The sequence below is a fragment of the Ooceraea biroi genome, chromosome 3 (genome assembly GCF_003672135.1).
Source record: "Ooceraea biroi isolate clonal line C1 chromosome 3, Obir_v5.4, whole genome shotgun sequence".
NCBI classification, from domain to species: Eukaryota; Metazoa; Arthropoda; class Insecta; order Hymenoptera; family Formicidae; genus Ooceraea; species Ooceraea biroi.
In genome coordinates this window covers 5,420,958-5,437,013 of record NC_039508.1, presented here as the reverse complement: position 1 = coordinate 5,437,013, position 16,056 = coordinate 5,420,958, and the positions used below count along the sequence as shown (strand labels likewise).

At 44.7% G+C, this 16,056-nt stretch overlaps 3 protein-coding genes across 4 annotated transcripts; 2 read left to right on the top strand and 1 right to left on the bottom strand.

Moving 5' to 3' along the window:
* Positions 1-2,659: 2,659 nt before the first annotated feature.
* On the bottom strand, positions 2,660-10,355 carry LOC105277480 (kxDL motif-containing protein CG10681). 2 transcript variants are annotated; one of them, XM_020031050.1, is made up of 5 exons: positions 10,080-10,355; positions 9,628-10,004; positions 9,336-9,535; positions 9,114-9,239; positions 2,660-3,379 (listed from the first exon to the last, which is right to left on the bottom strand). In XM_020031050.1, exons 2-5 carry the CDS (start codon positions 9,774-9,776, stop codon positions 3,345-3,347), a joined length of 510 nt encoding a protein of 169 aa, XP_019886609.1. In that variant the 5' UTR covers positions 9,777-10,004; positions 10,080-10,355; the 3' UTR covers positions 2,660-3,344. The 2 variants fall into 2 exon arrangements, with proteins under 2 accessions (XP_019886609.1, XP_011334162.1); XM_011335860.3 differs by lacking the exon at positions 2,660-3,379 and adding an exon at positions 6,951-7,469.
* Positions 10,356-10,476: 121 nt separating this feature from the next.
* On the top strand, positions 10,477-12,200 carry LOC105277479 (ubiquitin-conjugating enzyme E2 C). The gene is made up of 4 exons (XM_011335858.3): positions 10,477-10,714; positions 11,067-11,181; positions 11,291-11,495; positions 11,597-12,200. The coding sequence occupies exons 1-4, from the start codon at positions 10,611-10,613 to the stop codon at positions 11,734-11,736; spliced, it is 564 nt and encodes a 187-aa protein (XP_011334160.1). The 5' UTR covers positions 10,477-10,610; the 3' UTR covers positions 11,737-12,200.
* A 133-nt stretch (positions 12,201-12,333) lies between these two features.
* LOC105277478 (valacyclovir hydrolase) lies at positions 12,334-14,837 on the top strand. The gene is made up of 5 exons (XM_011335857.3): positions 12,334-12,982; positions 13,099-13,189; positions 13,762-14,082; positions 14,217-14,472; positions 14,552-14,837. Exons 1-5 carry the CDS (start codon positions 12,890-12,892, stop codon positions 14,652-14,654), a joined length of 864 nt encoding a protein of 287 aa, XP_011334159.2. The 5' UTR covers positions 12,334-12,889; the 3' UTR covers positions 14,655-14,837.
* The last annotated feature ends 1,219 nt before the right edge of the window (positions 14,838-16,056 follow it).

Here is a 16,056-nt window from a genome sequence, read left to right as displayed (position 1 = left end):
CGCTGAAGCTGAGAAATAGCTTGGCCTCCCGTGCCTCGCGCACCCCCGACACTACGGGGGTGCAAGCCTCACCTCACCTCGGCGCTTTGAATCCTGCGCCGCTCCTTTTACCGCTTCGCTTTCAACGACGCGCGACATCGATCACTGCCGTGCACCGAATCATTGCGACGGTCTTACCGTGATCGTGGAACTCGGAAAATCTGCGTACATGCGTAAGTTGATTATTACGTTGCACGATATATTGATAAGTCCATTACAAAAATATTGCACGTAGAAAAATAAATATGGAATGATTTCTTTTGCAAAACAATGCAACGTTAATCAAGTATTTTATGAGTAGTCTTTGGAAATTCTTATGACACGGAAGTTGTTCAGAGATTTACTAATTTGGCAATTTTCACAGTTTGCAGCCTGATGTCTGTGCTGAAGATTGAGGAGAAACCCGCAAGTCGCAAGAGAGTGTCAGCGGGCGACGACATTCCTCGATTTCCCTCTATCGAGCGGGCCGCCCGCGAGAGCACCGACCCGTGACCGATTTCCGAATTCGAACGCAGGCGAGGAATGCTCGCCGACCCCAATCGCACCGGCTGTCTTCGCGAAGGACGCGGAAGATGTGGCACCGACTATAACCCACTCGGCTTCGACGTCCGACATCGATCGATCCACGCGGGATTCTCGAGGCTCATCATCTGTCGCCGCATCGCGCGCTCCGAGATTAATCCCTAACTTGTAGAATGAAATAGCAGAATTTAAATCTCGTAGTACCGCATAAAAATTGTAGAATGTGCGGAAAGAAATCTTTGCCATATAAAATTCCATTGATTGAGCAGAAAATTTTTCTGAATTTTTAAAATTACGCGCATTGTTTACTAATTTGCGAATTGTATGTCGCGCTTAATTGCAGACTCGAAGTGCTGAACCGCAAATCCTAATTCAACAGTAAGAGGGTTGCTTTCAAGTCCGTTATATCGACAGAACTTCAATGTTACGAAGGATTTATTTCGATTTGAGAACATACGTAACGCGACACTTGCGGATTTAACATCTCCGAATGCACGGACACGTGCATGCACTCGTGCCTCGTTGCTCAGGGGGTGACACGTGTGCACGTACGTGTGGATGCCGAGATTGCAGCAGGGTGCAGACGCGCGCGTTTATCGGCGGGAATTCGCGCGCGCGCGCGCCTACACACACACACATACACATATCACATCGCCGACCTATTATACGTATTATTAGCACTCCGTCACGCCACCGCCTGTCATCGCCACGTACACACTTGTGTTGTGCGTACGCGCGCGAGATTCCGGGATCCCGTCAACGCGCGATCAGATGCCGTCACGTCGAGCTTTCCTTGAGCCCCGGCTACAACGAGGGCCGATCCGATGAATCGCCTGCGATGAATCCGACGACTAACTCTATCCATTCATTCTTAGAGGGAGGGAAAATATAATGTAAGTTTCGCAAGGCGTATTTCTGACAAGAGACGCTCGAGAGAGTGGAGCGGCTCGTCTCGCACGAGTCAACTGAAAACTGGGTCGCCCTGTTCTGCTCGCGGTTACGCTGAAGCGACGAAACGGGCGAAGCGACAAGAATCGAGCTTGCTTGCGCTGCTAGTCACTGTGAATGACGAAGCGAGCTGCAGGCACGTCGCCGTTAATTGGACGGACGGCGAGTAATTTATCGAGCCGCTTCAGGTATGACGCGCCGCGAGTTTCGACGTTGAATTAGCGCGCGCGCGCTTGGATAGGAATTAGTCGACGAAGCAATCTAAGTTTCCCCGGGTGGTTCGGAGCCGCGCGAATAGCGAATCATTCGACGGGATACAGACGTTACGTATGTACGTACGAAGGTCGAGCCTTCGCCGCGTAATTCCCCACGCGTGATCGCCGAGTTCTCGCCGAGAACTATGGATCGCTATGGTAAACCGCGGTGAACACGATCGATTTTCGCGTCGACGTAGAAGGCCCCGAGAAGTCCTCCATCCCCTTGGATGGCACGAAACTTTCATGATGATTCTCAGTCATTATGCACGCGTTGATAGTTATGTATCCGTATTTAAATCTACGTTTGAATATTCCACACTTGCACGAAATGTCATTATAAATTTTCAAAACTGGTTGTGATCGGGGATAGTCTTTGCTTCAATGAGTAGCTTACCAAAGAGTAGCCGAGGGATTAATTAAAAATTTTACATTAAGCAGGGATCGATATTAAAATTCTGTCGAATAAATTATTTCATTATTGCAATATACGTTAACATAAGTAAAATAATCTTTTTCAAGATCCAATATTTCGAGGAAAAATCCATTTTTATTTTGTATCAATCGTCTTTCGAAATCGCATCATGACAAACGTGCCATTCTTCTTCATCTATCTATCATCCACCGTCTGCGAACATGAGTATGCGACATGAACGATGCAAATAGATACGTGTCACTTATAGATTATGACAACGTCAATCAATTTGAATACATTATAATAAACATATGTGCTGCATACGAAAGAATCGTTAAACACGATCTGAAATTCAGCACATGTAGCTGAAGCTGTAAACTTGAATAGACTTGAATGATTTCAACACATGGAACATAAGGGAAACGGTAAAAGAATGTCGGAGAAATGGAACAAAGAATGGTAAAAGAGAAAATAAGGAAAGGTAAAAGAATATTTGGCTTTATTTTGACTCCATGGGCAGTGTTGTTGAATGCAGTGCGATATACCCAATGGCGAAATTACTGTGAAGAGAGAGAGAGAAAGAGAAAGAAAGTATACGTAAGGGCAGAACGTCGAGGACGAGTTCTCGTCCGTGCGAGTTCGCGGCAATCCGCGACCGGGAAATTTCGAGACCCAATTACGGCGGGGCGCATATCGAGCGGACGTACGTGATTAAACGCTAATTCCGATTTATTCGACGTATGGCCGTAAGTTTCGGTGGCGCGGTGATGGCGTCAATCGCAGGGCCGACCGCGGCCGCGTTTTACACGATCGTCCACCTACGTGCCCGTAATTTACGACTTATCGACGCCGCGGCACGGTGTAATTTTGCAGCGAGTGCGAAAATTACACCGACGCAGAGCCGACGATCGCCCCGACGGACTACTGCGCCGTATGCACCCTCTCTCTCATTCTCTCTCGCTCTCTTTCTTTTTCTCTCTCTCTCTCAGGCCCTCTAATTCTATCCCTCTCTTTCTCTCTCGCACGCTCTCGCTCTCTGGAAGTGACGCGAGATCGTGCTCCCGGCGCGGGCGGGCATGTACCGGGATGTCGATACCACGAGAAGCGGATGTCAATAGCACGAAGTCACTCCTCCGGCGAGGGAGAGGCCGCAGCATCCGCCGATTTTACAAAGCTCTCGCCGCTCTGTCGCCCGTACGCGCTGCAGAAAAAAAGGGAACGTCAGTCGAGGAAGCGAGAGCGACGGAGGAGTCCTTACCTTCGGGAGACAGGGACTGAACGAGTGGGTAGATTTCGTTGCGCCTTAGACGCGCGAGATGCGACATTACGTGTATTAATAATGCACGTAAAGAATGATGCTAAAACATTATTAAACGGAATATAATAAATCCCGTGTTCATTTTTAGCGCTAAATCCCATCCCCGAGCCCGACCGTCCAATTTCGCTACGCCGTGTTAGGACGATTCGCGATTAAGGGAAGCGGACATTTCACACATCTGGATGCCAGAGCCACGATCAAGGAAAGCAGACGTTTCTACATGTGGGCGCCAGAGTCAGGATTAAGGAAAGCAGGTACTTCAACATCTGGATGCCAAAACCAGGAAAATGCAGAGCCGGAATCTGGATCCCAGACACAGAGGTCCAAGATACGTTCCTCTCAAGGATCCATTGCTGTAACTTAACGTAAACATGTATGTAAAGTCTGGTGAGCACGCGAGAGAAGAAATGATCACTGTAAAATATAAACAGTAACTCAAAAATAATCTACTATAAGCATAATATAAGCGTATTACGGATATGGAAATTACACAGGAATATAAAGCAGGTTTGTCAAAGGGGTAGAAAAGCCCGCGAGCTTACACGCGCACACACACACACACACACACATACTCACTCGCTAGCTAGCCATTCCTCGTGAAACCGCCACGGGCGAGATTTTAATCGTTCCTGAGTACTTTGCTCTCTCTCCCCCGAATGCCGCTTCTTCTGGTCCTCGTCCTCTCCTCTCGGATAAGACCCCCGCGCGTTTTCTTTAGCCCGGCCGAGGCTCTTGGAAAAGTTCAATCCGAAGTGCTGCCGGTGACACTCCGCGACGAGTTAGCGGACGTGCTCCGAGCACGCTTTTGTATTACTTTGCATCGGCCACCGTTGTACCCGCGTCAACGTACCGTGGCCTGGGTACCGGCGCTCGCGAGACGCTCGCCGTAAAAGAGGATATCCGCGGCCTTCGAAAACATCGTCGGATTTTCAAAGGCCTTGGTACGCTCACGCCTCTACCGCGTCTCTTTTCGTTCCTGTTGGTCTCTTCGCGTAATGCGCAGCGTATTCCGCGCGACGCTTCCCTCCACATTGCGGGGATTACTGCAGCTACTCCTCACCCATTACAAGCAAGTTTGCGAAATTTGTGAGATTTATATCGCCACGTTAAATACATTCCTCCCTCAACAAATCGCTGCAAATCCGCAAATCGCATTGATTTCGGAGATAAACGGTCATTCCGAGAAATTTACCGTGAAATCTGAGGCTTTACTGTGAACCAACGAAAAATATGTATGATAAATATGTTACATCGTTGCGTTAAATTTGCGCAGCAGGTCCGAAATATTTCGTGGTAGCAGACATGTGCCACAGCCCGCTCCTGTAGCTGGAAACAAGCTTTGTTATGCTTCTGTCAACAAAAGACGCGTGTTCCAGAGGCGCGTGCTGCATGCGACGCGCTGGAAGAATGAAAGTAAATATCGAGCGCGCGGCGCAGGTGGACCGGATAAGATTAAACAGCTGTTTCCGCGTTTTATCGGGAGTGCAGTTAACCGCCGCGACCGCCCTCCCTGCCGCCCTTACCCCAAAATACATTCTTCTCGGGCGCGTTAGCACGCGCGCGTGCAATATCCGCGATGGCGGCCCGCACAAATGAATTGCGCTTTTGCGCAAGCAGTTAGGACGGGACTCTAGGAGAGGAAATAGTCCAATAATGCGTGCGATAAAACTCAACGCGAAATATACCTCGAGTATTGCGCACCTCATTCCGTTGCACTTGCATATTTTAAATTTTTAAGTCACGTGTACGTCGTCAATGAAAGAAAATGAGGCAGGAAAAGCGAAATTAATAAATAGACAATCTTAAAAGCAGCCTAACTGATGAAATAATCATTTCCGTAAAATGATAATTTTTCAGACGATCGAAAAATATTTTATAGTCATAATCGCCTTAATCACAGTGTTGTTTCTTGAAACGTAGAAAAATTTACAAAATCAATGTGTATTACGAATGCATCGTGCGCGGAACGAGTTTTCCTGCGCGCACAGATTGAGAGTTGAATTATACATAAATCGCCGCAAAGTAAATTCCGCGTAACCGCGTATTCGCATGTGTCGCGTCTATCTAGGATTTTATTTTGAAGTGTCCAATCGTCGGGAGAAAGGGAGCAAGAGAGAACGGATAGAAAACAGCTGAGGCGCAGCTGGTTTCTGGCATCGCGACGGCTGGCGTCTTCGCGCGCGGAGGGCGCGTCGCACTCCGCACGTGTGTGCGTATGCACGCGCATGACGTCTGTGTATAGCACAAACCATCGATGGTAGAAAGCAGAACCAGAATCGATTCCCAACAATATTTTATCGCGGGGCGATAACAAACCGCAGAAGAAAAATTAACATTCGCAACCGGCAACCGGTGATTCGCCGGTAACAGTCTGCTGATCTGCCGTTAATCTGTAAATAATTACGACGCCGGTTACAGCGTGATTACGCCGATTCGCTGAAGAATACGCGCAAAAAGCTAAAGATTTCGCAAATATTTGAAAGCAAGAAAAGCACCTGCGAATAAAAGGGGAGAAATTTATAAAAAGAGAGAGAGAGGGGGGAGAGAGAGAGAGAGAGAGAGGTTCCCACAGAATTGTTTTTAAAACTATAAAAGTTATTTCGGGAAAAAGAATCAAAGTTTACTGCAAACAGGAATAAAATCATCTTATCCGTCCTTTCTTTTCTTCTCTTCATCGCTTAGCTTCCAAATTTTGCTGCCAAATTTCTTTTTCTTTTTTTCAGGATTGAGCTGTTCGGATACATTCTCAGGCTGCCTGATGAAAGATTTGAATAATTCAAGTTTCGGGCTGGAAGTTCGGGTATACATGACTATTGGGAAACTCCGCGGGCTCGTCCGCGGGAAAACGACTGTCGTCTTCCCTGATCCGCAGTGAGTACAACTCCTTCCAATTTTAGTATCAACGAGTCAAAGGAACTTCTGCGCGACTTGTGGTACACCCACGATGGAATCAGGACCGTCGTTACTTCGACGAAACGGGAACAACGTCGCTTGCTCTGCCTCGTCGCGCTGAACACGTGCGGTGGACACTTCGGATGTCTTCCTCCTGAATTAACGTGCTGAAAGAAGTCACGTGAATCTCTCGTCCAGACGCGCGCGTCGCGCTGGCTAAGTATAGCGGCCTGCGTCGCGCTCTTGCGCTCGCAAGCGCACGGATGCAGTCGTGAAAAGCATTCGCATTAATCTCGGCGCCACCTTTGCCGGCTGGACGAGTGAAATATTTCACGGGACGGCGACGGCTGGCCGCGCCGTCGCTAATGAAACGTCCCAGGTGGTTGGTCGCCGGCGATTCTCGACTCGACTCGCGAATTAAAGCTCCCGGTTGCCCACGGAGGACGTTTCTCTCGCGTGGCCCTTTTCTTTCTCTCTCTCTCTCTCTCTCTCTCTCTTTCTATTTTCTGTTGTTCTCCCGCACGTGGATGTCTCACGGTATAGAAGTGATCAACATTGCTCTGCCGTGTACAAAGAATTTATTTTTCTCAACATTGACAGCATTCACAAGCTCGCAGCTTACACAATGACATCAGGATACAGTGTACGTCGTACCGACGATGGTATGTCGACGCGAGTTTCGGCCACGATATCTCGCGCTCTTCGAGTCCCTCATCGCCGATTGATTGGTCGTTCGAGTGACTGGTCACACGCTCGCAAGCATCATTCGCAAATATTCGAAGCGGCCGGTGTGTGAATCCGACTTGGGGCATGATAGTAAGCCTTTCGTTCTCTCATTCTCTCCTTCTCCCTCCCTCTCTCCTTCTCTCTCTCTCTCTCTCTCTCTCTCTCTCTTTCTCTCGCTCGCTCTTTCTCTCTTTCTCTCATTTATACGGCCCCCCGGCTTTCGTTCAGCCAGTATCGGATGTGCAGGACGATGTGTCGGCGTTACTCTGATCGTTGTTGCTCTCCGTCGACGAACTGTCGTTACTCTTTATTCGTCGTTTGCGCAGCTTCGCGAACTGAAACTCCTCGACCGGCACTGTACAATTGAAGTCATGTCATTAGTCTCCTGGCTAATCATCGCTGTTTTCTTACTGTCTTATTCTTTTTTTTTTTGTTGCAGGAAAGATGGGATAGCTTAATCGGGATGTGTAAGTGTATGTGTACGTGTGCATGTAAATTCGCAAAAAACGTGTGGAAAAAGGAGAACATTGATATATTTTTCTCTTACTCTCGGCCAAAACCGGAACGCTTTACAATATATATATATATATATGTATATCGCACTGTCTCATTGCAATAAAAGCGCGCATACAAAGGATTTGTTCGAGCACCTTGAGACGACTCTGATCTCGGTCCGCAGAGGATGCAGCGGAATCGTGAGAAGATGTCAACGTCGACGTTTGATGCCAACATCGAATTTCAGACTGTTAAACCAACACGACAACGCACACGTCTTCGTCACGCGCATTTTCGCATTCCTCTCGCGGAACCGCAAGATACACCGGGTTGATTCAATCTTTCGAAGCTCGTGCCCGAAGCTCGTGCCCGAAGCTCGTGTCGAAGCTTTGCAACATCGTGGATTGGTGCCCGAGCTGGCTTCGACCGTAACTGCGAATCGTAAATAGACGTACCTATCGGAAGTAGATCGTGAGACAGATGATTCTGTACGTGCGACGAGGTAGACGACGAGAACGGTCTTTATTTACAACAATGCATTATGTAACACATGAATAAGCTTTCTTGCTATGCGCTGATAGAAGCAACAGATCGGTTTGTACATCGAAAGCATGTTATGCGATATGTACATACTTACGCGACAGGTCGATGAAATACGTAACAAGAACATTTAGAGCAGTAAACTTCCGTACTTCTCGATGTCTCTATCTCTCAATAAATCGACGCCAAACGATTTTGCATCCAGCGCGAACCGATTTCCCACTCGCTGTTCATAAATTACTTTACGTTATTCCGATAAGCGGCTACTTTCACAGAAATTAACTAGTATGGAAATTTACTCTGTACCGCTCGTATATTGCGATCTTGCTTGTCAGTAAACATAACGATCCAACTTTACATGCGAGTAATAACTAAAAAAACTTGCGGAAACTATAATCCAGTCGCCATTGCAATCTTGATTTACTTTTTACAACAGGTTTTTTGTACTGATACTCCTTTCCTCCCCTCCCCTCCCCCCTGTCCCCCATGAGAGCAAATGCACGAGGTGTGAGGTAAAGCGCAATCGTAAGAAGCGAGATACGTTACTCTTCTCGTTAACATCGATTTCCGTAGTAGAAATACTCTCTTTAAAATAGAGTCTCTTGTGCATTCGTAAATATATATATCTAGATGTATATACAGCTAATAATGTACTTACACATACAATTCGCAACAATAAAATCTCAATGGTTAAACAATCGATTCAGACTAAACAGGAATCTCCCTAGGGAATCTCACAACAAAGCAGACACGCTCGATCTCCGCATCTCCCATATCGCTCAATATATATACATATACATGAGAAATGCAACGCGTTACCTGAATTAACTGCCTGCTCATTCATGTGCCGTAGGTAATTCTACGAAGTGTTTTTTTCTTTTTTTTACACTTTGAACGAACGCTCATCGAAATCCGCGGATCTACTCCTTAGCGAAATGACTAGTTTTAGTGGAGGTTTTATTACCATCTGAATCGGGATCACGATCGGCGGCGGCTGCTGGCAACGGCACGATCTCCGGTTCGAGGGGCTTCACCGGACAATCGACGTCCTCCACGATGACTTCCTCCGCCAGGCTGCTCCTCACCGCCTCTACAGTACGTTTGCAGTGAGCACAAAAGTTCCATCTCTCCTTCGTTCTCTTATACCAGAGCTACATTAGCTTGCCTAAGCCTTGCGATTGATTACCATTGAACGCCTGTGGATACTGTTGGCTCAGTTTGTTCTTCACCAAACGGATCCTCTTGAATATGTAGTCCAGATCTCGTTTCATCTCGACCAGGAGGGCAGTGTGCTTCTTGAACTCGGTACCAGCCGTTTTCAGCCTGTTTATCGACAACTGATTGCAGTTGGTCAACATCTCGTTGGTCTTCTCGAATCGCTGCAGCCTGCAAGCGCACGCGAAATACATGAAGATTATTTACATGATAATGAAGCGACGCTTACGCTTATAGGAAACAGCGTTGCAATTGGCACTCACATCTGTTTCTGAGCGCGTATCATGGACTCCACATCCTGCTGATCGACAATGCCAGCTAGGCCTTGCACGAACACCTCCGGCGCCGTGTAGTTTCGGAAACACTCGAAACTCCCGGTATCCGACTCCGGTGTGCCCTGCGCCGCTGCCATACTTTCGTTATCTCGGAATCAGCGGGCTTCGGACTTCATCGAACAGTTCCATCGCATGGCATCGCCCGATCTGCCTGCTCGTAATCGTCGCGACACTTCTTGCTCCGAGAAACGCTTCGAGAAAAGTGTTGCTGCGTCCAACACTGAGCGAGCTTCTCCCACGACACTGCTCGCTAATATGCAAATTCCATTTCGCTCGTGTTTCGCTGTTCAGCACGTAGTAGCGATCTGCAACGTCGAAAATTCAATTATCCTGATCTACCTCACCGTCTTCTTAAAATTGCTTGAAGTTCACTGCCTCACCATCCTCTTAAAATTGCTCGAAATTGTCGCAAGCGGGAGATGTCCGGCGGCCGATCCAGCCTGGAGCTGTCGTGATTGAAACGCCCGTGAAACCGCAGCGTGCGATTGGCGATAGTTCAGCAAACGACAGCAACAGTGAGGTTATCTGTCACCGAGGAACGCTCGAGGAATCCAAGCGATCTTTATTGTCCGACGTATGAAGAGGAATACAGGCGTTGCGACAATCCTACGCGGAGGGAACGATCCTCGCACAAAGCCGAGAGATCGTGCGCCGACGGACGGCACACACGCGCGCGCTCAACGGAGTGAAGTGCGCCGCAACGCGCCGCCACTCGATGCAACAGCTGTTTCTCCGCTCGATGTTTTCAGGTCAGATAGTGGCGCGCGTGTAGCATTCAAATTTCCGCTGTGCTGTTGTGACTCGTCGGCAAGGCAAAGACGGAGCTTCGTCCTGTCGGAACGCGATTCCACCATTCGATCCCTGAACTTGAACGGTCGGCCTTTCGGAAACACACAGTTCAGTGTCCCAGGATGGCGCAGAACGTCAATCCGTTCAGCTCGACGCAGAACACGCCAACGAAGGCTGCCGAGGAGAAGCAGCTTATGCCGAAGGACAATCATGCGGTCAGCAAACGGTATGGAAAATTCGAGTTTCTTAAGAGTACGTGAAGACTACCGAGTCGGATTTTCCTCCGTTCTTCTTGGTGGACGAATCAGCTGATGAGCCCTGACGATCCACCAATATTCTCGATAAATGCTTCAGAAATTTATGATACAATCGTTGTCGCGTCGGTCCGCACGCTGGACGCATAACCCTAGCGTCGGACTGGCGTAGGCTCGAAAGCTGGCTAACCGAGTCATTATCGCAAGTGTTTGGCGTTAGAATTTGATTTTGTAACATCTCGGCTCTACCTCAACGTGGCCAGTTAGAAATGTCTTGTCCCGCGACAATATGGCCGTGCAGTTTATCTGTTGTCGTTGTTCAAGGTTGCAAAAGGAGCTGATGGTGCTGATGATGAGTACCGAACAGGGGGTGTCCGCCTTCCCGGAGGGAGAAAATTTATTTAAGTGGATCGGAACTATCACAGGACCAAAAGACACGGTAAGCCAATTCAATTAATCTTAAATTACTGAGTTTTCTAAGTCTCGTGCTTGATATTCCTAAATGAGGAGAGAACCTAACGCGTTTCATTGGGGATTTAATGTTACAGGTATACGCCGGTCTTACCTACAAATTGACTCTAGAATTTCCACATAGTTATCCATATAGCGCTCCCATAGTACGTTTTGCTACGCCTTGCTTTCACCCAAACGTAGATCCAGTTGGTAATATCTGTTTGGATATACTGAAAGACAAATGGAGCGCCTTGTACGACGTGCGTACTATTTTACTCTCCATACAGTCCCTTCTTAGTGGTGAGTAATAGACAGGCAGACAGAGACGTGTACTGAATTAATGTCAATTTATGATGATGATGATGACTACTAATTAGGAAATCATATTGGAAATTGTATAGAACCTAACAACGACAGCCCCCTCAACGTCGAAGCAGCGGAGCTATGGAGAAACCAGACGAAATACAAGAAATATCTGACAGAGGAATATCACAAGGCACGCGAGCGGGCACAGAGTAATCGTAACCAGCAGGATTCATGATAAGCCATTACCATAATTCGCTCTTGATCATTTAATATCATTATTCTTCTCAGTGGTAGGCTTATGATTAAGTGTAAGATTAATTACAATTTCTGCGCACTCTTTAGAACACTGTCTAAGCTGTGTCTTCTTCCTTTCTATCTTCTTTCTGCTCGACATAATTATAACGAAATTTTAAACGAATTGCGAGGGCATTGCATTGCACTGCGTTCAGCTTGTATTGTACCTCGCGAGATTTTTGTAGCTACTTTTGTGGAAATAATTACAAATTCACGTGATCATCGACATTAAGATTATTATTGCACTGTATGAGAATCGTATTTATTTATTTACCATGTAGGGACATATGTGCATTGGTTCTTTTGATCATTACCACCATTGTTCATGCGTTTTCACCGACGCCTCGTATCTTTCATTTTTATCATTATCACGTGTAATTCTAAAATAAATATTTTAATGATCGTAATCAATCGCTGAAAATCTGTTACCCGTCCCTGTCAAGTGAAAAATAATTCATTCAACATTGATTTTCTTATCTTCTTGGTGTATTTCTTATAATCTACACTTTACTACACTTAATACTGTTAATTTCTAATATCATATGGAAAATAATATGCTTTATTGGCGTTTACGATGGAAAATACCTGGGAGACGGAGTAAAAAGTAAACATCACTTTCATACTTTTATTTACGAAACCAAACTTAAATTATCTTTTTCAGTGAAACACAATCTGCACCGTTATCATTACATTATTATATTAAACTGATATAAACTTATATAAAACTGATAATAAAATAGCACATAAGGCTACCAATATTATGTTTTATTCACCGTCAATAGCGAGCTTCCTACACACCATCTACATTTATTATCACATTTAGCCATATACGATACACGTCTTCTCTACCTATACGTATATGAAAAAAAGCTTTATACGAAATAAATTATATTAATATTTCATCCAAACTTAAATTATTACTAATAACGACGATTATTGCACTTTTAGCGCGGATAAATAAAAAAATAACACGATTTTAATAACAAAATGTTATCACAGAATTGATACGGTAGGTATATCCACGCATACAATCACTGTAATAATAGACACACGCAACGCAAAGCAGCTGGAGTCGTACGTCTGCGAACCGCACAATGTTATCGAGAGTGTTTAAGACGTGTAATCGCGTCACATCATTGGCGATTCGACAATCATCGACGATAGGAGGCAAGGCCCGTCAGGTGGAGGTAAAATTTCGTAAAAAAAGTGAAAACTAACATTGCAGGCCGAATGAAAATTGGCACATGTCCGTGTCGAGTATAATCTGCCATGTCACGATTCATCCCAGCAATTCCGTTTATAGGAACGCAAGATTCAGGTGGATGACATAAACATCAATTTCGCTCGAGTCGGCACCGGTGATCATCCGGTGCTGTTGCTGCCTGGTGCATTAGGTGAGTGATGATTCGTAATATCGCGTAGAATAATAAATGTTGAAAATTTTCGTGATGAAACAACGCCAGACAATTACGCATTTTACGCGTTCGACGTTTTACTGATATTTGCTGCCATCTTCCGAGTACCAGCACGGCGCGACGGATACACACACCGATGCAACATTCAAGCTGTCCGATAATAGACAAAGTAGCGAATTTTCTCTCTCTTGCCCGATTGACTACTGATGGTTATGAGGAAAAATGTGTCTTTTTCTTAAATAAATTTTTGAAAATTGTATCATTTCAATGATCCACTTTTTGGTATTATAGTGACATTCCGTGACAATTCATATTGCTATCGATTGTCGTTGTGTCATTATATGAATTATCTGCGATGACTCTGCATAAAATTCCAATCAACAATTCTAAATTTTTTATTAAGCTTCATCAAATTTGGGGAAAAAAATTGAATGAAAGATTTTTCTTGCAAAAAGATTTTAAGTAATAAAAAATAAAGAAATTAAAACAAGCGCAAAAAAGTGATGCGAGGTAAAATTTAGATCGTCTTTAAAACTGGACGTATGTTTCAGGAACGATATGGACGGATTTCAAGCCGCAGATCGAAAATCTGGACACCGAGAAGTTAACTATAGTGGCGTGGGATCCACCCGGTTACGGAAAATCACGGCCACCCGACAGGACCTTCCCGGATGATTTCTTTGAACGCGATGCCATGTGGGCGCACAATCTCATGAAGGCCCTGGGCTACTCGAAATTTTCCTTAGTCGGCTGGAGCGATGGCGGTATCACGGCGCTTGTCCTTGCCGCCACGTATCCTGAGAGCGTCCGCAAGATGATCGTGTGCGCCGCGAACGCATATATACACCCGGACGAGACCAAAGCGTATGAAAGTACGATATATTATTTATTACGATACATCGCGATACGCTACATGTCATTTTCAGTATCCAAGCTAATGATCCAAGCAAGAGGAGATTCCTAACTGACTTCATGAAATAACTCTTCGTGAAATATCATTGTCTAGATATCAGGGACATCAACAAGTGGTCAGAAAGAATGAGAACACCTATGATACAAGCCTACGGTGAAGATTATTTCAGACAGACTTGGACGAATTGGATAGACGGTATGCTAAAATTGTATGACAAGCAGAATGGTGACGTATGCAAGCAGGCGTTATCGAGAATCAAGTGCCCGACATTCATCATTCACGGAGCCAAGGATGCGTTGGTCCTACCGGAACATTCAACGTACCTGAAGCAAAATATCACTGACTCAAGGTATTCATTTTTATAGATTTGAAATAATAAAGACAACTCTACAATGAATTATCAACTTTGTTGTTGTATTATGTTACAGATTACACATTTTCGAAAAGGGCGCACACAATCTTCATTTGAGATATCCCGAGGAGTTTAATAAATTGGTCACGGATTTTCTCCTGGAGAAATCGAAAGTGTGATAAAAAGTTTTTACTAAGATATTAATCATACGTACTTCTGTCATATATTGTGTGTGTGTGTGTGTGTATATATACAAAGAATGTGTAAGATATGGATTAAAAAAAAAACCGCTACAGGGGGCAGAATATTAAACATTATGATGAAGGGAGTATGAGGAAAAATAAAGTGCAGTATAATTATCACATGCAGAATTATATTTTCATTACAATCCCCAACAACGTTTTGAAGCCAAAGTGAAAAGGAAAAAAGCTCTCTGCTGATTATACCTATTATAATTACATCGTAATAAATTACATTATAAAACTTTTATTTAAAACAGTTTTTGTATCTTTTATCGTTTTGATAATATTCGCTTACATTTAGAGAGAAAGTTCTTTCAACATAACCGAACATTATGAAATAATACTTATCAAATAATTATTATAAATAATACTTTGCAAGAAAACCATAATTGCTCTCCTTAAGAGTAAAATGCAATCCCTTGATGGAAATGTCTTTCCGTATTTCTCATATATCCACATCAGGTCCGAACTGTCCCGCCAGCCTACCGGCCTTCGAGCCGGTGCACGCTCTGAACATGTAAGGTCTGTGCCTTTTTGGAGAACCCAGTCCAGCCCTGATCGACATAAATATTTTTAAAAACGTACACGCATAATATTACGTGATTGTATATTTGTATAATATAACATAAGAGCTGCGTTTCTATAATTAGATACAACTGAAAACAACCATTTCAGCTTGATCGACTTTTCGTAGATAAAGGGATGTACGATCGCGGACGCTTTGAAAGACCGGTGTTTCAACTTAACTGAAAAAATAAATTATTCAGATGACAAATATAATTATAAATAGCTATCTCATTACTAATAAATTAGAAAATTCCATTAATCAGTCTTGGTACGCAATATAACAAAGTAAAATTATATATTATTACAGAAATTATAAACTCTGAGGAATTTAAATAAATAAAATTAAATTCTTATCCGTTAGTAACTATGTCAGTAATGTCGACCAATGGACAAAGACACTTACTGTACCGCACAACGTATGTGATATGTCAATACATGTAACGATAACAATAACAGACACCGCATTTCGGGCAGGTCGAGTTCAAGCTGCTTGTCGCAAACCGCGAACGTTCGCAGTCGGGAAGCCGTCCGATGCAAATCTCTCATTTTTAGTGATTTTACATTTGACAATATCGACGATGGCAAGCAACGATCCCACCGTGGAGGTAAAATGTTCATGAAAACTCTTTTTACATCGTAGTACGAATGCAATATATGACATGTCTCCGTATCAAGTATCATTTGCTAAGTCACGACTCATCCAAACCATTCCGTTGAACATTGAACGAACGTTTTACAGGAGCGAAAGATTCAGGTGGACGAGGTACCCAGT

What these genes read in the sequence shown, in the direction of transcription:
- LOC105277480 (XM_011335860.3), bottom strand. Translation starts at nt 9,776, where the DNA reads ATGGCAGCGGCGCAGGGCACACCGGAGTCGGATACCGGGAGTTTCGAG. An exon ending in GTATCCACAGGCGTTCAATG is followed by an intron (nt 9,240 to 9,335) that starts GTAATCAATCGC and finishes AACGTACTGTAG; the next exon opens with AGGCGGTGAGGAGCAGCCTG. An exon ending in TCGTGATCCCGATTCAGATG is followed by an intron (nt 7,470 to 9,113) that starts GTAATAAAACCT and finishes TCAATTGTACAG; the next exon opens with TGCCGGTCGAGGAGTTTCAG.
- LOC105277479 (XM_011335858.3), top strand. Translation starts at nt 10,611, where the DNA reads ATGGCGCAGAACGTCAATCCGTTCAGCTCGACGCAGAACACGCCAACG. An exon ending in AATCATGCGGTCAGCAAACG is followed by an intron (nt 10,715 to 11,066) that starts GTATGGAAAATT and finishes TCGTTGTTCAAG; the next exon opens with GTTGCAAAAGGAGCTGATGG. An exon ending in CATACAGTCCCTTCTTAGTG is followed by an intron (nt 11,496 to 11,596) that starts GTGAGTAATAGA and finishes GAAATTGTATAG; the next exon opens with AACCTAACAACGACAGCCCC.
- LOC105277478 (XM_011335857.3), top strand. Translation starts at nt 12,890, where the DNA reads ATGTTATCGAGAGTGTTTAAGACGTGTAATCGCGTCACATCATTGGCG. An exon ending in GTTGCTGCCTGGTGCATTAG is followed by an intron (nt 13,190 to 13,761) that starts GTGAGTGATGAT and finishes CGTATGTTTCAG; the next exon opens with GAACGATATGGACGGATTTC. An exon ending in CAAAATATCACTGACTCAAG is followed by an intron (nt 14,473 to 14,551) that starts GTATTCATTTTT and finishes ATTATGTTACAG; the next exon opens with ATTACACATTTTCGAAAAGG.